Here is a 22,034-nt window from a genome sequence, read left to right on the forward strand (position 1 = left end):
ACTTATTCCTTGTACTAAAAGTAGTATCCTCTGTCCTTCATGTTCTAGAATACAAAGGTCCAGGGGCGCCTGGGTGGCTCAGTCGGCTGAGCATCCGACTTCGGCTCAGGTCATGACCTCGCCGTTCGAGCCCCATGTAGGGCTCTGTGCTGACAGCTCAGAGTCTGGAGCCTGTTTCAGATTCTGTGTCTCCCTCTCTTTCTGCCCCTCCCCCGCTCGTACTGTGTGTGTGTGTGTGTCTCTCTCTCTCTCTCTCTCTCAAAAAAAACATTAGAATATAATGGTCCTTTTTACTGCCCCTCACTGTATTCTGTGGCAGAATTCCTACTCTCAACTCTGGAACCCTATTCCTTGTGCTTAAAGACCAAAGGGCCAGAGAAGATCCAAATTCACGAAGATCTGTGTTTAGCAATGAATAGCAAGAGAAGAACTAAAAGCCCTTATAAGGTACCTTTTATGACACAGCTCATAATGTCAGTCGTATTCCATCAGCAATTGTGAGGCACTAGTAAAGTCAGAAAGTTTTCTGACATTAAGTTAGCACCGATTGGCAAGAGCAATATGGTTGTTCCAGATAGTTAGGGTCTAAAATGGCCAAGAGCATACAAATGCCTCACTTTACATGCTGGAACTTTCTTTTTAGCAAATTCTACCTGATTTTACCTAATGGAATAACACAATGTGTACTCTCCCATTCACACAACATCATTTTGTCATTTAAAAAACTTGTAAATTAAAAATATATTTCTACTTCTAGTACATGTTTGTTTTACAGTTCTAGAAAAGGGAGGGGGACCTCAAACATTTTCACAGGTAATGCTGATAAGTTAATGTCCCACTCCTAGATCTTTCCTCACTTGATATACTGTATCTTTCCTTATCATTACATAGAAATCAATCTCATTGCTTTTACAACCAGGTTAACAGTTCCATGTATGTAGGTAGCATAATTTTCTTAACCTATTTCCCATTGATTAACATTTGGGTAAGTTCCAATGGCTTAATATTACACTGAGCCTTAGTGTATTTGTATATTTCTTTTGGACACAATTCCTTGAAATTTAACTGATGGGTCAAAAGGTGTACACATTTAACTGTTAACAGCACCAAACTCATGCTCCAAAATGGACTACAAAGTTTAAGTGGTCATAAGCAGCAGACAAGAGGGTTGCTCATCCATGCCAATCCAAGAACCAAAAGAAGTTATCATTCATATTTTAATTTACATTCCCTTACATAAAAGGGCCATTTGTTTTTTTCTCTCATCTGTGAATTATTTTCTTTCATCTGTGAATTATTTATTTATATCTACTGTTGTCTTTTTCTATTGTGCTGTTGATCTATTTCTATTCCACGTCTCAAAAGTTTGTCTTAAAAATGATAGGGATAACTACCATCTTGTAAACCCTGCTCTAAAACCTATTAGTTATAAAATACTAAGGACAAATTACTTTCTCTGGCAGTTAATTATACTTTTCAAATTAAAAAAAACCAGACTAATTAGCAAATATCACTTTAGACTTGAAATAGTTTTAAGCATACTTTAGGGTAACTGTATTGTATTTGCCTTGGTCTTCCATTTGGATCAGGACTTGAAATGCTTTAAATTTGATCAGGGTTTTCAAAACATAAAAGATTTCCTTGAATCACTGAATTTCAAATATTCAAACTCTCTATTTTTGCTAAGTAAGTTCTTGAAGGCTAGTAAGGTACAGAAGAACAACAAAAAAAAAAAGTCTGCATGTACAATAAAAGCCTGTATTTGCAAATTCTGATCATTTAAATTATTCCTCCTATAAAAAAAAAAAAAGATCAAATCCCTAAAGTGAATGGGGAAAACAGCAGAAAATTAAAAAAATATTCTAACTGCCTGCAGGGTATACTCAATTCTGTTTCCACGTAAAAACTCAATTACCTTAACAGACATCAACAGATTTGGTTATTGTTCAGGAAACGAAATTATATAGTGACAACCCACAAGCTTTGCTGTGGGTTAGGTGTTGAAGTCAACCACAGATTATCTCCCCAGGCACTGGTTATCAAGTAAGGGTGATTTCATTGACTCACAGAGGTGGTTTTTATAGCCATTTACATGTTCTTATTAAGCACATTTGTCGTCCTTTTACTGTCCTTAGGGGTTTTTTTCCCCCTCCTGCTTTTGATTCATTGCAGCCAATCATTTATACTCTGGACTATATATTATATTGAAAAGATATAGTGGTCTGCAAAATGTAAATGGAATTTTTGTATATATATCCTATTGTGTTAAACTAAAGTTTCTTAAGCAGGGCACTCCTGATACTTGAGGCTGGATAAATTCCTTATTCTAGGAGGGCTGTCCTGGGCACTGTTGGACGCTTAGCAGCATCCTTGGTCTTTATCTACTAGATGCCAGTAGCACTCCACTGCCTGTTGTGACAATCAAAAATATGTCTAGGCATTGTTTAATGTTCCATGAGGAGGCATAATTGCCCCACTCCCCATCCCAGTTGAGAACCACTGAGTTAATCTAATCGTCCCTGGTTGATGGGTAAATTATGTTTTAGTGTGCGTACCTGTATTTGCTCATTCTTCTATAATGGACATTTTTATTAAAAAAAAAAAGGCAATAGAGGAAACAATAAAAGAAAATGTAAAAGAATGTGTCAGTAGGAGGGGGGAACCCTCAAACCTTGAAATTTTTCAGAAAGTACTTTTTAAAGAAAAAAAATCACCACCAACGGCTAGGAATATGCTCTTTGCAGGTGCCAGTCTTAGGCCTCATGCAATCAATTTAGTAGATCAGGATCAGCATCGAAGAAAATGAGAAAATGTGAGATTGCAACACAAGAAATAAAAGTATTATTTAACAAAATATTTTTTCAGTTTATGTGCGTGTAACTACTGTGATATAAAAATGTATTTTACTGTGGGTTCTTGTCAAATATCTTTGAAAATCAGATTTACAGCTACTGATTTTAAGTTGCTCCAACTTTTCATTATTACAAATAGCCCAGAGTAGCAAGAGCAGGCTCAAAATGAGTTAAAATGAAACTCATTTAACTCATAAAAATAAAAGGGGGGGGGGAATCCTCAAATTCTGAAAAGCAGGCAAATACAGAGCTCAAAAAACACACCTAGAACAAAATGATTAGAACCTGAAAACCAGTGATCAAGGACATTGGCCAAATTGTTTCTTATAAAGCATAAAATGAAAGACAAGATTTGTTCTGCCTTTTGTTTTTTCTGCATCTGCCTTTCTGTATTTTCCATTTCAAGCATTAATGTAACCAAACCTTACTTATCTAGTTTGTTCTAGCAGACCCCAATCAAGTTTACCTATAAAAAATTACAATATGGGGGCGCCTGGGTGGCTCAGTCAGTTAAGCGTCTAACTCCCAATTTGGGCTCAGGTGATGATCTCATGGTTTGTTGGTTTGAGCCCCATGGAGCCTGCGTGGGATTCTTTCTCTCCGTCCCTTTCTCTGGTCCTCCCCTGCTCTCGCTCTCTCTCTCAAAATAAATACACTTAAAAAAATTAAAATACGCTGGCCTTGTTAACTTTTAACCCAATTTAAAAGAAAAAGGGTTAGGCTTAAAGGCTTTAACAAACAATGGAAATCACAAAGGAATCAAAGGAGTTTGTCTTATTAAACCAAATCCTAAGAGGATTTATATCAAAACACTTTTTGCTGTTAAAGGATATTGTAAATATTTGAACATATCTAGCTATTGTAAAACAATGTACAATATTCTTGAGTTTGAGTAGCATTCCCAAACATTCTTAATTAACAAGATTTTAATTTAACCCCCCCCCCCCAACTTTATACTAAAAGGCATGTTATTAAATACTCCAAGTACTTATTTACTTAAAAATAATTTTAGGTTACAAAAGATTCATTTTTAAAAATCACTTTTTCTAAGATTCTTACCTTTCCATTTTTATGCAGTCCAACAGATTTATTATTATTACTTCCACAAAGATGTTGCATAGTACTAAGATATATCATGCAGCCCCAGCACTAAAACAAATCAATTTTAGCAGCGCTAATTCTCCACAGAGCACCACTTTCTAGCTGAGGCAGATTAACAACTGCAAATCCGAGTGAATCTATTCATAAAGTGGATCATCTCGAAGTAGAAGCAAATTCATAAGTGTAATGCTTGCTTTTGGTACCTCACTTATTTTTCATTTCTCAGATTACTTTGTGAGAAACAATACCAACAGCAAACAAAGCTCAAAAGGAAAACCCCCACAAATTTCAAAATGATGCTGTTAGTATAAAAAAGAAAGGCTGACACATCTCAAAGCGCTGATCAACACCATCATGCATCTACCGCTGAGGTTAAAGCCCGACGCCCGGTATTTAACTATTTGATCTTCACGGATCAGGCAAGGACTTGAAATCATCTCACGTGCAACAGTCTTTGCATAACACCCCACTTTATCCATGCCACAAAGATGGTAAATTTAGTAGTTACCAAGAAATAAGTTGGGGGTCAAAGGGACTAAAGCCTTAGACTGCTCTTTATCATAAGATATCCTCAGACAAACCTCCCCATTCTTCATTCTGGCTCTATAAAATTAAGGAGCAGAGAAAAACTGGTAAGTGCCTGACTTTACAAAGAAAATGCACTCTACATTTCCTTGGTCATTACATGTATGTTTATAAATCAACTGTACCACTCCCCCAGGTCCTCCCCCACAAAAAGCTAACTTAAAATAGGCACTTAATTGGTGGTGTGGGTGGGGAGGTGGAATGTTCCAAGTATTGCAAAGAATGTCAGTTTAGTAATCTCAGCATGTTGCACTTTAGTAATTTAAGAATCAAGTACCAGTGGCATGTTAAGAAAACGTGTTAAATTCCAACAGACATTAAAAATTGGATAATAGACCAATTTTTCTGGGCTTTACCCCCAAATCTATGTATTCACAGAACCAAATAACAAAAGGAATACACGTACAGTTCAGTCTAGAAATGTCAAAACTGAACCACTATTTACCAAGTAATTAAGTAAAATAAAAAAGATCTTTATTATTTGATCACAGTGTCTGATATCGTAGCAATTATTCAAATACCCATTGATGTTATGTTCTCATTACTGATTATAATATGCTAATAGAACAGCTACCGTATCCACTGTCTGTCTGTCCTGTTGGTCTATAAAACAAAGGACTACCTGAACATATATGTGACATATATACAAATCAGGTAAAAGAGAAATTTTTCTGAAGAAAAACATTCTTAAGGATAGAAATGTATACTTCACAGATTTTAAAAGGTCTAAAATCAAAATTATTTTGCGATTTCCCATGTAACATCAAGCCAACAAATATTTGCATTATAAATTTAAAGGTATCTTTGGTGTCTGGAAATAGTCAATTCAAGTAAAAGACCTGACACCAAATAGAAAAGTCACAATACATGGAAAAGTAATTAATTAGGCCCTCCACAAATTTAAACTTGCATTTAGATGAGTGTCTTTACAGCCATATTTACAATGTTGGAAGCAAAATTATTTCATGACATAGGCTAAATGAATACTATATCCCAAATTTTAAGACCAAAAGAGCTACTATAAATCCAGGAGTTTAGATAAATCCGAGAAGAAACGATTTAAACAATTATTATTTCTGCATCCAACTGAAAAATACCAACTACTGATAATGTGGACAATGAAAATCTTCAGTATAAAAGGTAAAAAATGGTATCTTAGAAAATCTATTCTGTTCCATACAGAAAAACCTCCAGAATGATTAATCTCTTTATTCCTGAAAAACACAGAAGTTGGTACCTAAAACAGAAAGTTTAAAATACACATACCAAGACAATACACAAAGGGGGTGGTGGGGAGGGTGACGGGGGAAGGGAGAGAGATGGACAGAGCTCAGTGGTTAAGATTTCACACAGCTCTGAAGTCTAGCAGATCTGGGTTTGGAATGCTAGGACCAGTTGCTGGAACCTCACTGAGCCTCTCCTTCGTCATCTGTTAAAAAGGTACTCATGATCTTTCTCAGGGCATGTTGACGATTAGCACAGGATGCTTCACAAATACATACTCAGTAAGCATTAGCTCTCATCATAGTTCTTTTTTTTTTTTTTTAATTTCATAGTTCTTTTTTGTTGTCAGTGTCCAGACCTGATCTCATGACTGACTATATGTAATATGCTAAGAGAAAACCTACTTTATCACCTGATGGTCTGCCCTGTTTGCCTGTTAAAGGACTACCTAAACAAACCAAAACATGTTTATATAAATTGGGTAAAAGGGAAATTTTTAGCAAATTTAGAAATTTTAGAAACTTAGCAGTCTGTGAAATGCTTTTTCTCATCTTATTCCACTATCTATTTTATGAACATAATATTCAGATACTCTCCTAGAGATGTAAACATGTATCATGTATCAACATATAAATGAATCTATTTTAGGAAACAATCATCTTGTCATCCCTGGATTTGTGACAGTATGTTGGCAAATAAGCTAAATGAGTAACAGGTTAACCTGAACAGAATCATCTGAAGACTTACTGCCACAAAGAGACTTTAGCTTGGCTTCATAAAAGCCTTAATCTGCAATGTATTATAACTCACTCTAAATTCAGAACAGACTAGCCACATTCTGCCTCCTCAAGAACTGAATGGCTACATTGAGAAAAATGGTTTATTCAGACACCAAATAGAAACTGTCTTAATGTACTATCACTTTGGTTTATGTACAAAATGACGTTAAGGTCACAGATAAGAAACTGGGCAAAAGTTCTCTTCTAAAGGTAAGAAACTCTAATTAATAGCAGTCAAAAAAAATTTTTTTAAACTAGGGTGAGACAGGGTAAGGAAAATCTTACATGGAACCATAGACATCCCATGCTTCTCTCTACTCCTTTCTACTAAAGATAAAAAAAACACTGCTTCAAAAAGGGAGGTATTATTTACTATTAAAATACTTTAATAGGGGAGATACACACACACACACACACACACACACACACAAATAAATATGGACTTGTACTAACGTTTTTATCCCTGATACATCAAATACTCAACACATGCTATAAAGTAAACTTAGTACATTTGCCGTATTTACAAAGTCAATAGCAAGTTCCCAGTAGTTTAAACAACAGTCCAGACACAGGAGAGATCAGTACCCTAAACACTACTCTCCAGAAAAAAATATATTAAAAGGTGAACTTCAAGAACTTTAAAATGTTTTAAGGCAGATGGAATTAATCAAGAAATGATGAAGAACCTGGAGGAAATACCAGGATCTGACATAATATAGCTCCATAATAACAAAATATAAAAGTGAACAAGGGAAGAGACAAATATGAAAAATTCATAGTTCCTGATTCTGCTTTTAACCGAATTTTTAGAAAAGTCTGATTAGTAAACAGCAAAATAAGGAGGTGCTAACTTTAAAACCACATATGAGCTTGCGGTCAGAATATCAGAAGTTAAAAAAGAAATCTCCCCAGTGACATGTCTGCAATCAATGACTAAAGCACTGCGGCCAGCTGTACGCACTCAGGAAAGGCGCCGTGCCCCTTTCACTACTGACAGCGGATGGCATCAGGGCTGCCAACCAAAGATTCCACTGGTGCAGGCATCTTAACCACTGTTTCGGTACCTCGAGATCATTACACGCACAATGTGTTGTCTCACGTTTAACAGGTGTATGTTCTGGATGATATCGTCCCAACTTTGAGCAATCCTCACAACTGACCCAGTCAGTGACTGATGCAGAGCCATTATTGAGGCCCTTCCTCCCACAGGAGCCCACTAGAAATTATAATGGACAAAAAGAGATTTACTCTTCTTAGTTCACATTTCTGTTATAGCAGAAATGCTAAAAAACTGGATTTAAAGCCTCCTTTCATAGTAAAAAAGGCAATTATCTTAATGAAAACATACATTTTTTATATTCACTACTCCTTTCTATTTGATTAAAACCACAATTACTGCTAAAGCATAATTCAACTTGGTATCTGAATTAAGGTATCCTTAAGTTTTTTGAAAAAGGTGGCCCTATCTGTGAAACTTTAAACTTCGGAAATTGAAGGTCCAGAAACAACAAATACACAGTTAACCCAGGACAACTATGGAAACTGAAAAGGGAAGATGGTTTATAAATGGCTCTCGTGATAGATATCAAGGCAAAATAAGAACACAGTCATTTGACAGAACACGGTTTGTTATTTAAAAAGAGCCAAGAGAAGGCCAACTACCTTTTAGTTAGTCTTGCTAACATAAAACTACAGACGTCTACAAAAAGTGTAATTATAACACTGTCATTTGCTTGGCTACATTTGCACTTAATGGACATGAGGTGAAAATATGAACCAATCTGGGATGAAAACGCCACAGTCTCACAGTCAACTGATGGAGAACAGGGGTTACCGTAAGTAAGTAATTCACAACAACGGATGGAGAGTTCTCAAATTCCTGTTATCTTGATGAATCTTTTCCCTTCTTAGTCTGTCCTCTAAAGGTTCAGACTCTCGTGTTTTAGGGTCCAAAAATGGGCCATCATTATGAAAGACCATCTCCAAAGTAAACAATCCATCCACAGATAACTGAGTTGATGAGATGGACACATATTCCCATCAAGAAACTGTACATGGACACTACATGCCAAGCATGCTTCAGAGTAATTTCTGAGAGTCTACGAATGAGGGAGCACAACTGAGACTTCCCTGGCAAGAGCAAAACATGCTACTGCCCAGCGAAGAGAACTCTGATTAGCTTACCTCCTGCAGTAGATCAGCCTGCTCAATTGCTTTAAGGACATTTTTCTTGGATGTTTCCTGAACTTCCCCTCCCAAAAGAAACTCATCCAAAATAAAATAAGCCTTCTCAAAATTAAAGATGATATCAAGTTCACACACCTGAAAAGCAAGGAAAACAATGGTAAAACTGAAAAAAGCAAAAGGTACTTACCCACTATCAGGTAGTGAATAAAATCTGATCAGAGCAAATCCATCTTAATTCTTTCTAAAAATGGCAATCTTGCTAACTAAGCATCATCAATTTAGTCAGCATATTTCTCAAATCTCAAGTACTTGGAAACACAACGCCTACAAGCTAAGTAAGAAAGACCTGATTCTGGAAGCTCCCAACATGGGCAACTTAATAATTTTCTACTCACAAAAACTGATCTTTTTAAATACGTATTTCCCGGATAATGTGATCGTAACTGCTTACCAAATCTAAATTCTATATTAAGCACTTCCAGAATGTTAATCTGTGCAGTTGAACTCCTTTCTGTTTCACTATTTTAAACCTTATTCTCACGACCGTCATTAAATGAGGCAGCGGGGTCAAGCACTGCGGCAGTTAAGTGGCTGTGCACGCTGGCAAGAGTCAGAGTCAGCCCTTCCCTCTCCCGCAGTTACTTTCAAAGAGTCAGAATCCCCAAGACAATCAAATAATAAACTTGTTACAGAAAAGATTAAAAAAAGATACTATGGCATTCAATTTTCTAAAACAAAATACTACTCACACTGCCAAAATACTTGTCAAGTAATTCCACATAACGATGAATTATTTCCAGGGTAATTAGCTCATTGTCCTGATCCTCGATAGCACAGCAAAAATACAGACTAGCATATCTGTAACAAAAGCAAATGTGGAAAAAATTTTACTCTATAATCATGTTTTCTAAATATATTTTCATATCCTATTGTGAAAGACCCCATACTTAAACAATTCATTTTCCCTTTTACAACAGTGTAGATTATTTTCCTCCCGGAGTGCAAAAGTAATGAATGCATATAGAGAAAGTTTGAAAGGTACAGGCAAGAAAAAAAAAAAATCACTCAAATCACACCATCTAGAAAGAGAAACTTACTCTGCTCTTTTTCCTTTCAGGCTCCTTTCTAAGAATATTCATAGAAATACATATAATATTCTAAAACATAGCTGGACCCAGTTACAAAACACATTGAATGAAATACAACGGCCCTCAATTGTATGAAATACGATCTTGTGTTTACTTAACTAAAACAAAATGCACTGTGATTAATGCAAACTACAAGTAAACAGGGAAGAAGATAAACTTTCCGACTAAAGGACTTATTGAAGATATTGTCAATGTGAAGCCAATGTCCCAAAATGTTTTACTGGAGCGTTAATATGCACAAAGAGAACACAAATCATGTATGTACAGCTTAAGGAGTCTTCAAAGTGAACCCACCTGTGTATCAGCACCCTGATCAAGAAACAGATTATCGAACTCCTGAATCCCCTCCCCTAGCCTCTCCAGTTCACCACCTGCCACCCCAAAGGGTAACTACTATCTTGACTTCTAATAGCATAAAATTGTTTTTTAAAAGGAGGTTTCTAGATCTGTGGAATAAACTCCAAGAAAAGAACAGCTCTGTTTTTACAGAAGTTAGAGAAAGAGAACAGGGGAAAACTGAAACCTGTCCTCAAATTTTCCAAGTTCTACCTGTTAAATGAAAGTTTTGGTTATTTACCCTTCATGAAGAATACGATTGAAAAAGTAAATATTCTCTTCCAAATTAGGATTGTAGCACATGGGACTAGACTGTACTTGACTCAAGGAAGCCAAAACTTAAGACAACCTTGAGGCATAGCAAACAATGACCAAGTCCTTTGAGGAGGATTAAAAGAACATTTTCAAATGGTTTAAGTGTATTAAAGGCTTTTGAAACAAACAAAAAACAAAACACCTATGACATTCTTAACAAGTCTCAGTTTAGATGGTAATTTTCACTGAGGAGCATTTAAGGGATTTTGGGGAAACACGATGAGCAACTACTGCTCATAGCATTGATGGAAAATAATATATGCAAACACATAATCTATTTTGGAACCCAATGAATTTCTGCTCTTCAGTATGAGAGTAACTAGTATTTACAGAATCCTCTATTAATTTTAATATTATCAACTGATTAAGTAAAGATCAATTATTTGATCTTTCCAACAGCAAGCACCATCATCCTTGACTGGGGGGTGGGGGGTAGAGGACAAAAAAACTGAGGCCCCAAGAGTACAGGGTCTGCCAAGTGGTTGCTCTGGGACAAGAAATCTGATCTTTGGACATCAACTCCAGGCCTTTTCCCACTCCACCTTAGGGACTCCCTTGTCATCCACAGTTTGACTTTTCTGCCGTGTCCATTCTACCGGACTCACACATTAAGTTATTTAAAATGGTAGGAGAGTCTGTTGCAGTCTTAGAGAGGGGGCTTTCCAATGTGTTCATTTATTAGCATGAAGGACATAACAGGGCACCACCTCCAACTTTAACAAAATGTTTCCTCTCTTTCCTACCCTATGGTTTTTACCTGTTTAACAGGCAATGGGATGTTCCAATTCTCCACCCTCCCTAACCCACGCTCACCAAATAGTTTTGAATTTGGGGAAATTGATACAAATGATACGTTACAAGTCCCTGAATTAAGAAAACTAAAAATTGGGGCGCCTGGGTGGCGCAGTCGGTTAAGCGTCCGACTTCAGCCAGGTCACGATCTCGCGGTCCGTGAGTTCGAGCCCCGCGTCGGGCTCTGGGCTGATGGCTCAGAGCCTGGAGCCTGTTTCCGATTCTGTGTCTCCCTCTCTCTCTGCCCCTCCCCTATTCATACTCTGTCTCTCTCTGTCCCAAAAATAAATAAATGTTGAAAAAAAAAAAAAAGAAAACTAAAAATTAAAGGAACTGGCATTAAAATGGTAGATAAAAAACAGCCATGAACAGCGCACATGAACAGGGTGCTATTTCAATAATCCCATTAGAAAGAATTTACTAAGTCAGTTACTAATAGTAAAATTCCTTTTAGTCTTAATGTCAGCATTTCGACAATGCTACTGTGAAGTAATCGAATGCTTGCCCCATGGTCCTTGCTCCTCATCCACAGTACTGCCAGTGCTGCCTTATTACAAATAAACAGCACTGAAATACTAGTCATCGGTCTTCAACTGTAGAATCACTTGGAAATATTAACTCAACTATCACAAGGACTGGGGGCTCCTGGGTGGCTCAGTCAGTTAAGTGTCCAACTCTTGGTTTTGGCTCAGGTCATGATCTCACAGTTCTTGAGTTCTAGCCCTGCATCAGGCTCTGTGCTACAGCTTGGGATATTCTCTCTTTTGCTCTCTCTCTCAAAATAAATAAATAAACTTAAAATTAAAGAACTGTTTTAAATACCAGCAGGACTGATGTGTCTAAGCATCAGCTGATAGTATTTTTTTTTTTTAAAGTTGATTTTTTTTTTTTTTAACGTTTATTTATTTTTGGGACAGAGAGAGACAGAGCATGAACGGGGGAGGGGCAGAGAGAGAGGGAGACACAGAATCGGAAACAGGCTCCAGGCTCTGAGCCATCAGCCCAGAGCCCGACGCGGGGCTCGAACTCACGGACCGCGAGATCGTGACCTGGCTGAAGTCGGACGCTTAACCGACTGCGCCACCCAGGCGCCCCAGCTGATAGTATTTTTAAAATCCTGCAATTCTACCTAAATGTAGAATGGACAAAGAGCCATCAAAGTAAACAAATTCTTTGCTGTAAGTGAACAGCTAGTTATCAGGATTCTAAGACACCACTTTACAGAAAGCTTACTGAAGAAACAGAATAGTGACAGGTAAGATTCACTGAGTCCTCGCTCTGAATGAGACACTAAATATTAGCTGAGGCTTTTGCATATTTTACTATTTGAATCCTCACAACTCTTCTAGAAAGAAAGCATTATTACTTGCATTTACAGGAGACCCAGGCTTAATTGAGTAACCTCCCTAGGAACAGCAATCTGACTCCAAAGCCCAAGTTTTATATTAAAAACAATAACCAGGAACTGTATTAAATAGAGTAATCCTGCACCTGGCAAAAATTAAAACTGAATAGGCAGTATTTTAAGAGGTTTGAAGAGGCAGTGAAGTAAATGCTGTTTCACTGATTTAGTAAAAGATTACCAAGAGAACCCTATTTTTGAGCCAAAGGCTTTTTAAAAAATTCAATTATGAGCTCATTTTGTTTTCTTAGTACATATTTGTAAGTCTAAATCTGAAGTAAAATTAATAATAGACTAGTAAGAAGAAAGGCATGTTTGGTTATTTTTAGCACAGTGGATTAAGGCTTACTCTAATTACTGGCACTCAGAGAACATCTGAAAGTGCCTATTCTTATACTCAAAACACATGACTTCTCTGCAGTCAGCTAAGTGTCAGCTGACTATGGGTGAATGTAACGAAACTGTTCTCAATCCCACCGGTATGTCATTAAAAATTATTTTGTTAGTAAAGAAAATAAGGTATTCTGGCAAATTCTCAAACTAGTAATTTGGACCTATGTATTTTTAAACTCATTGTAAAACTTTAATCTAGTGCCTCTTCCATAGCATGCTGCATAAAATACACTCTTCAGCCTTTAAGGGATCTTCAAGAGCATTTATTTCAGACATGAGGAAAAAAGGAAAAATGACTTGTTTAAAGTTACAAAACTAGCTAAGGGTGCGAACCAAGCAGAACTCCAGTCCCCTGATTTTCAGTCTGTATTTTCAGCTATATTATCCCTATCAACACCCCCCCCCCCCACCTGCTCTCCAAGAGGGGAAACTGTTTAAGTGAAATACTCAGCAAGCAGAATGTGACTGAGACAAAGGGGGGAAGGAAGACCTAAAGACCACTTACTGACAGGAACAGCCAGAGTCCTGGTTCACAATCTCTCAGAAGTGATAGCTCTTTTGCTTAAAAAGGTCTTCTCTTCCAGCTGGACTAAGGGGGAAAAAAATCACCTGTTTCTATGAATATGTCCTTACAAAGAATATGTCCTTAAATATAACACATGAGGTTTTCAGTATGAAATGGGGCAGATGTGTCGAAAAATTGAAGATTCTAACTTCTGTAGGTGAATTTTATTTCAATAAAGCTGTTTTTTAAGTGCACCTTTTGTTTATAGCCGCTTGATACAAGTATCAGAGTCAGGTTAGATTACCCTTTATAGCCCTTCATAAGAAAAAGTGGCGGCCCGACGTGGGTGGGCTGAATCCTGTGTGCGGGAATACCAACGAGTGCTTTCTTTCCCTCTGTTTAACAGGCCATTGCCTTCTGCTGCAGGAATCTCGATTCCTGGGATTGATTCCCTTGCTGGTATTTTCCTCCTCCACACGGGGGACTCCTTCCCCTATCTAGAAATAGGCTTAAGTCACTCGCACCTTTTTAAAAACCCTGTTTCCGACTCCTGCATCTATGGGTGGTTACCACCTCTTCGTATCTTCAGAGCAAAGCTCCCCAAATAGTCTACACTTGGTGTTTAAAAGTCTCCACCTCTTCTTCACACTTTGCTCCATTTCTTCGAGACTCCTGTTCCTACTATTTCACTGAAAATGTTCCCACAGATGGCATTTTATGAACTCTCATTGTAAAACCTAAAAGATTCTTTTCTTCATTTAAACTGTTTTTGCAATTTTGGCAATGGTGACTTAATTTGCAAAACTGTCTCCCTTTCCCTGACGTTACTGACCCTATACAATACACCCTTTGCTTGCCCTTTGAATGCTGGTGATCTAACACTTTATGCCTCGTTTCCCCCCTGACTTCCACACCCACCCCGAGAAAACTAGGCATCTTCAAATGGAAGTCATACAGGCATCGCAAAGTCAACATGTCTGCTACCTCCTATTTACCCGTCAGCTGAACCAGAAATGTGGAACCACTGCCCTCCCCCCTTTTAGCAGCCACCAAGTCTTCTAAAACTTACCTCATAGTAACAGCTCTCTCCACCTGCTGTGCACACAGCAGCAGTCTTCCTTCAGGGCCTCATTATAATGCGGTCTCCTTAAGAGACCCCTCAGGTGCCAGTCCCGGTGCTCCCCTTACCCATTCTCCTATTACAAGGATCTTTTAAGAAATACAGATGTGCTCTTTTCTCATCCCCATTTAAAACCTTTGCCTCCAGGCTTAATATTTCAGTTCTAGTCTCCATGTCAGTCACTAACTAGAACGTGACCTTGAACAAGTAAGGTCTCCCAAATTCTTCTTTTCTAAAATTGAAGTTTAATCAACAGTAGCCATTTTAGGGGCACCTGGGTGGCTCAGTTGGTTAAACATCCTACTTCGGCTCAGGTCATGATCTTATGATTCGTGGATGAGTCCCACATTGGGCTCTGTGCTGACAGCTCAGAGCCTGGAGCCTGCTTTGGATTCTGTGTTCCCCCCTCTCTCTGCCCCTCCCCGCTCACACTGTGTGTGTGTGTGTGTGTGTCAAAAATAAACATTAAAAACAAAGTAGCGTTTTATTTAAAACAAACAAACAAACAAACAAACAAACAAAAAACACTTCTCCTATACAGAGGGTACAGGCCAAGTGAGCAGGGGTATAAGATCCCAGTCCTGATTTCATGAGAGCACCTCCACTTCCACTTGTTTCATTTAGGGTTCTAACCTTGAGGGCAACAAGCTTTTTAAAACAATCACTTGACTAGATTATTCTAAGACCTCTCTCAGCTCTAAAATGCTATGATTTTTCTCAACAAGTACTAAAACAAACACTGGATACAAAATCGCCCAAAGATGACTAAATTTATTCTACTGGAAAGAGGAGTTTATGGTATTTAAAATATTCTCGATGTCCTATAATCTCCATTACTTCCTCTGCCATCTCCCCCACCAAAAAAAACGCATCCATACCTAGAGTGGAATAAAGGAAATGGAGATAAAACCCAGACTTCTCTTCAACTCTCCTTGCAGCCCATACCTGTTAGTTCTCTGCACTTCCCTACAGAAGACAATTTCTGACATGCAGAAACACTCATCTTAAATACAGTAAATTATTTGTAAGGGAAGGGAAATGGAGAGCAAAGTAATTATATTTCTTTTAACCTGATTAGCCCAATCTTGAGAAATGTATTTTAAGGTATTGAAAGACTTTCAGATATTAATAAAGATGTACATTTTTTTATGGTTTTTTTAAATTTTATTTTTGAAGGACAGAGACAGAGCATGAGCGGGGGAGGAGCAGAGAGAGAGGGAGACACAGAATCCGAAGCAGGCTCCAGGCTCTGAGCTGTCAGCACAGAGCCCGATGTGGGGCTCGAACTCACGAACTGTGAGATCATGACCTGAGCCGAAGTCGGATGCTTAACCGACTGAGCCACCCAGGCGCCCCAAGATGTACATTTTTTTTAAAAGCTTAGCGTTCAGGGGCCCTCGAGTGGCTCAGTCGGTTAAGCATCCGACTTCGGCTCAGGTCATGATCTCGAGGTTTGTGAGTTTGAGCCTTGCATCAGGGCTCTCTGCTGTCACCACAGATCCTGTTTTGGATCCTCTGTCCCCCGCCTCTCTCTGCCCCTCCCCTGCTCATGCTCACTCGCTCTCTCTCTAAAAAATAAATAAACTTTAAAAAAATAAAAAATAAAAGCTTAGCGTTCAAGCAAATGTGTGCGACATTTTGCAACACCAAAAATTTAAAAATCTATTCTTCCCCAAATTATCAGATCTAATTACACCTCCACCACAAGTATACTTCAAATCAGTTAACACTAGTAAAGAGATATTGTATATACATAGTTTCAAAACATCTATATGACTGAAATGGTCTATCCATCCAAGGTGTTGTGTTCATAAGATTGTAAAAGTCCGAAAAAAGGCATGTCAAGTATCGGTCATTACTGTATAGATTTTCAAGAAGGGGGTGGAGGGAAAAGGCTTGTTTAAATTCAGAGAATTACTCACACCATTTAAAATACGGCCCCATTTTCACCTGCAAAGACATAAATTCATTGCATTTTTCTAAAAAGATTAAATAGTAATAACCATTTATGCCTTTATTTACATAATTAGTTTTCAATCGACTTTCCTGATTTTATCTTTTTGCCTGGGTAATCAAGCAAAATAGCAGTTATTTTAAAAATACAAAGCTTTGACTTAAACCTTTTTCATCTAAATCATTATTCATTATTTATAAATGTCATTTCTTAAAAGTCTGCCATTACCACATTATAAGTGACCAAATATTTGATTCTACTATTTCATCTTTCTGAGAAATAAAAATTATACCTTTTGTAAACAATCTTCAGATCTCGCCACTCAAGAAAGCTGCACATTTTCGGTTTCCGTGCTAAAACGGTTTGAACAAGTTCTCTTGTGATCTTTTTCTTTTCTTTGTCTGACAGTGGGACATACCATTTCTGCAGTCGAAGCTTTCCCTGACGACTAAAAAGCAACATAAACTGCATCTGTTAAGATAAATAGAACCAAGATTACATGCAACACTTTGATTCAGTAGAGATTAAGAGGACATGTTTCACAGAGAAGCTTTGGGGGCAGGGCCTTTGACTGACAAATGATTAGCAACCATCAGTATTTCTACGCCGGTTAAAATAGCAAGAAATTCTTGTAGAAAGATCTTCTGACCAGATGTAAATCTTCCCACCCCATCCCTTTCCACCTAAGTTTAGAGAATAGTGTGTGTGTGGGGGGGGGGGGGGGGGGGGAACAGGTAAAAAGCCAGAGTGAAAATTGAGGAAGAAGAAAGATAATTCTTGCAATTTCAGAAACTACTGTCTGCCAGGGCTATACATTTCACATTCTCTGTATGCTTCAAAAGAGAACTGTTGACACCAACTGGTTCAGATACATTTGAAAGAAACAGTAGATCTACTACTGTTTTTCACCGTGAGGCTGTTCCAGTTCCAGGCTGAATTACTTGTGGACAGACTGCTATCACTTAGGATGCCCTCTTCAGTTTATGCTTACATATCTTAAGCAAAACAAAAGATCTCAAATATTAACCCAAAGAAAACCCCACAAAGGCACATTTTTCCTAATAAAAGCCTGATTTTTAAGTATCTCTTCTCATCTTCACTTTTTAAAAATTCCAGCATAAATATGCACACAATAAAGTGGGCTAATGTAATAATATGACAGAGAATATAAACCTCTAAAAGCCAAAATAAGAGGTACACACATGCAGAGACATTACACGAAATACTTCATTTGAAACAATTAAAAAAGGCATCTACAGATGGAGTGGATGCTGAATTCTGGTGTATTTTACTTAAACTATTTTGTATATGTGTATTTGGAATCTCGAATCTGTTGATTTGTTTAGATGTTTAATTTTCAAGGAAAGCTTCTTGTAATTCAACTGGTCTTCTCAACTGCAAACAGGTAGGCATTGTTTCTACAAAAGTAATTTAAAGGTAGAATTCAGACAGGGTTTTTTTCCCCCCCTTGTGAACTATTTTAAGTTCCTTTAACAGCGTTACTACAAGATTCCAGCCTGATTCTTAATATGCACCACACCATCTTAAATTTGAATATGGGGTGGGGAAATTTACACAACCAATTTAGAATAAACCGGGCTCTAAATTTCCCTAAGAAATTAGTGACGCTTTTCGTACTAATCCAAACGGGCATCAACAAGAAAGATATTTAGCAATTTATGAGGTGGCAATTTAACTTTAATACTCTATATTTAAGTTAAATAAAATCGGCTTATTACACCTCACTTCAAACCTTCCCTGGCACAAAATAAACGAACGACGTTCTTGTTATCAAAGTGCCCCCCATACGAGTCCTGTTAAGATAGCGGCATTCGAAGGGGGACAGCAAGTAAAGCATCAACTGGACAACGGGTTTAACGCAGACCCGTTACCAGAACTTTGAGAATAACAGACCCCTATTCCCGGACCCTGATGACCTGGAAGGGTGGGGGTTTGCTTTGGAAAAAGAGTACGAGCTCAAGGCTGTCTGTATCCCCTCCCTACCACTTCATAGGGCGAATAAATAATTCACTCTTTAAAATAATTATGTGCTAACATGGGACGATACCCGGTTACGAAGCACAAGTATTCCTTCCCTCGAGTTAAAAACTAATGCTTTGATTTTGCCGCAAATCACAGGCCACCCCAGCTCCTCGAGATTGGTATTAAAAACAATAGGCTCGGCCGCGGAGCGGGCTCAGGGCCAGCGTTCCTCCGTCCGGCCGTCTCCGACGCCTCCCCGCCGCCCCACGGGGCCGCACTCCATCACTGACCGAGCCCGAGCGAGGTGACGGGCTAGGAGCGGGGCAGACAATGGCATTCGCCGCCGCGCAGGGGGCGCCAAGGGTCCTCGGCCGCCCCGGGCCGCGAGCCCCTCCCGAAAATGCCCCGCAAAACTTGAGGTGATTCCCGGACCACAGGTGCCGCGGGGGCTCCGCATCCTCGGGGCGCGGCGAGGAGTGGAGAGGGGCGCGGACGCGGAGAGAAGTGAGTTGCCGGCCGCGGCGCCCCACTGGGGGGCCAGCGGCCAGACACGGGGTGGGGTCGTCGGGGCGCGCGCGGGGCGGCGGAGGGCGCGCCCAATCCTCCCTCTCGCCTCCCCGTCCCCGACGCCCCCGCTCGCTCCCCGGGACTTACGGCGGCCGCGGGCCGCGGGCACGGCGTGGCTCGGCCGGCGGCGGCTGCGACGGGGGCGGCGGCGGCGGCGGCTGAGGGGAAGCCCCTGTCGCCGAGCTGAGGAAGAGAAGCCGTGTTGCCGCGGGGAGGAGACCCAGTTGGCAGAGGGAAGGCTTAGGCGGCGAGGGGAGGGCGAGCCGACAGACCCCGCCCTGTGGGCCGGACGAGGGAGGAGCCGGGGTTGCGGCGAGCGGAGGGGCGGGCTGGGCGACGCGCGGGAAGCAGCTCGACCGTTGCCAACGGCACCGGAGGCAGCGCAGGTGACCGCACTCCAAGAAGGCCGATTGGCCGCGTCTCTACCGAGAGGCGTGGTCCCGGCCGGAAGTTAGGCCACGTGACCCGGAAGCGGCTTTTGCCAAGGCCTGCGCGCCTGCGCGCTCCTGCGCGTACCTTCGGAACTCGGGCGGGCGGCTACCTCACCTATCCAGTGGTGGGAGCGCAGGGTTCCGAGGTGCCCTTTGTCGACCCCGCTGTGCGGGGCAGGGAAGGTCAGGATCGCCAAGAGCCAAGTTCGAGCTCCGATAACTCTCCGTGCCCAAAGAGGGCGGGGCGGGGAGGCGTCACTGCCGGTGGTGATGGTGAGGAGAGTGAGGGAGTGCTGCACCTCTGGGGAAAACAAGTCAGCTCTGTCGAGGAGCTCGTGCACGCGTTCAGAGGGCCTTTTGCAATCATTCTGCCTCCAAACTGCCTGGAATCCGGCACGTCCTTCCCATTGCACTGCTACAGCCCTAGACACCTTTTGCCCCAAGCCGTGCGAGTGTCTTTTCCCTGGGCTTGTCTCGCCAGTCCTCAGTGCTGCGGACCTGATGAATTACTGTCCGTTCTCTGCCGAAAAGCCCCGACCGCATCTCGTCTTTGAGATCCCACTTCCTTCACACGGACTCGCGCCCCCCGCCCCCAAAGCCGCCTGTGTTCCAGTTAAGCCTTGCCGAAGACTTGCTCTGCCTGGCATGCACTTCCTCTCAAATGTTACATCTATGAAGCCTCACCCTCAAACCCTGTAAGAACGAATCCCTCTTTCACCCACACGTTCATTAGCCTCTGTTTAGCACATCTTGAGTTTTACTCATTTTGCATCCCCACGTATCCATTTGCCTCTATTCAGCACGTTTTGAATTTTATTCATTTTGCGTCCCAACCTAGTTCACTGCCTGATAGATAACACATCTAATAAATGGGAGTTGACCGATGAGGACTATAAAATGATAGATTTGTTAAGAACCAAAGTGCTGAGTTTTGTGCCTGGCACATAATGGATGTCCATATTTTTTTGAATGAGAAGAATGGATGAATCATCTAGTCCGACTCATCTTTTACAGATGAGGAAAGGGGAGCCCCACGGGATTAAGTGACCTTGCTTGAACAGCCACGGGTTTCTCATGTTGAATGCTATTCATTACCCCAGTCACCTAGGTTCTTACAAAGGAAGCTAGAAAATTGCTTTTGTTGAGCTATGCCCTTTTTGCAGAGGTTCCCAAACACAGTCGCCAGAATTTTTTAATGGCCCAAAGTGAAAAAGAAATGCTACGTTTTCCACGAAGCTAAATTTAATCAATTTAAAGGAATCCTTTATTAGGGATTGTGTTCTTTTCTGTGTGGTAAAAGGTCTATAAAACTATGATAGTATATAGTAGGGACTTGAGGGCATTTTTAATGCCCTTATTTGACAAAATAAAAATGTATAATACCTTCCCTTTTGAGCACAACTATACTGCTAGGAAAATTTCCTACAAATATATATGATAATGTATGCTGGGATATTAAACAAGTGGTCGACAGAAGGCACAGAGCTGGCTTTCTGTGGTCTTTAGGCCCCCTGCCCAAATTTCTCTCTGCTTCCTGAGTAGTCATTCTCCAAAGTCACATGTTAATGCCCCATTTCTCCCTTACTACACAAAACAGATGCCATTAGTCAGTTCAAAGATAGATCTAATACTATGCAATGAAAACTTGTCCTCTGGATCCAAATGCTGTTTTTCTCTTTTTCTGTACAAACGAGGTTCCTAAGATAACCACCTCTAAGTTTAAAGTCATTGGTTATGTTCCTAATATAGGTCTGTGGTTCTGAAAATGAAGACAGGAGACTTGCTGATGACATATTGGCAGTCTCTGGTGCTCCTAGCCAAGAAAAGGTGGGGGTGGGAGGGTAGTGGGGGAAAGGAATTATGGGAAAAATAATTAGCAGCTGAAAGCAGCTATTACATAATCTTGGCTGCTTATTAATTTAGGAGAAGGAATAGCTTATTAAATTCTAATAGCAACAGCACAACTGCAAACAACCTAGCAATTAACAATGCAGGGCCCATTATTTTGTTAATATGTCCTCTTTTTTTGGCAAGTGTATAAGAACAAAATTTATAGAAGCACATGGTCTTTTTCAGTAGATTATAGATGGTTTTTCCCCAGCCTTAGTATTAAGTGCTAATTGTGCATTCACTGTGGAAGACAAAAGAAGCACTGTTACTGTCTTTGTTAGTAATTAACTGCTTGACTTTGATTCCCACATGTTCCAAATTGTGGGCTTTCTTCTATACGGATTCTCACCTAGTATCTTCTTCATCTGTCATGTTAATAGGGTATCTTTTTTAATCCTCTGCTTTTGTTATCTGGGTGGTCCTGATTTCTTGGTTGTTAAGGATGAAACAAAAATTATTTTTTATGAAAA

The 22,034-nt window shown here is 39.9% G+C and overlaps 1 protein-coding gene and 1 long non-coding RNA gene across 9 annotated transcripts in view; one reads left to right on the forward strand and one right to left on the reverse strand.

The window, feature by feature from the left end:
• AP1S2 (adaptor related protein complex 1 subunit sigma 2) overlaps nt 1-19,525 on the reverse strand; it is a 28,587-nt gene extending 9,062 nt beyond the window's left edge. For 2 of the 8 annotated variants that reach the window (XR_006711068.1, XR_006711069.1), the window contains exons 1-5: nt 19,331-19,517; nt 16,986-17,164; nt 9,478-9,586; nt 8,726-8,863; nt 4,462-4,556 (exon numbers count right to left, since the gene is read on the reverse strand). Coding sequence is in view for 6 of the 8 variants with exons in the window: in XM_045472556.1 (XP_045328512.1) it covers nt 8,726-8,863; nt 9,478-9,586; nt 16,986-17,164 (426 nt within the window). In the remaining 2 variants the exon portion in view is untranslated. Of the gene's footprint in view, nt 1-4,461; nt 4,557-8,725; nt 8,864-9,477; nt 9,587-16,985; nt 17,165-19,330 lie in introns of all 8 variants that reach the window. The other 6 variants (XM_045472556.1, XM_045472551.1, XM_045472553.1 and 3 more) reach the window with 6 other exon arrangements.
• A 131-nt stretch (nt 19,526-19,656) lies between these two features.
• The window catches only part of LOC123595178, a 68,788-nt gene continuing 66,410 nt past the window's right edge, over nt 19,657-22,034 (forward strand). Inside the window, exon 1 of the long non-coding RNA XR_006711070.1 lies at nt 19,657-20,369. This is a non-coding gene — a long non-coding RNA (uncharacterized LOC123595178). The remainder of the gene's footprint in view (nt 20,370-22,034) is intronic.

The sequence above is a fragment of the Leopardus geoffroyi genome, chromosome X (genome assembly GCF_018350155.1).
Source record: "Leopardus geoffroyi isolate Oge1 chromosome X, O.geoffroyi_Oge1_pat1.0, whole genome shotgun sequence".
NCBI classification, from domain to species: Eukaryota; Metazoa; Chordata; class Mammalia; order Carnivora; family Felidae; genus Leopardus; species Leopardus geoffroyi.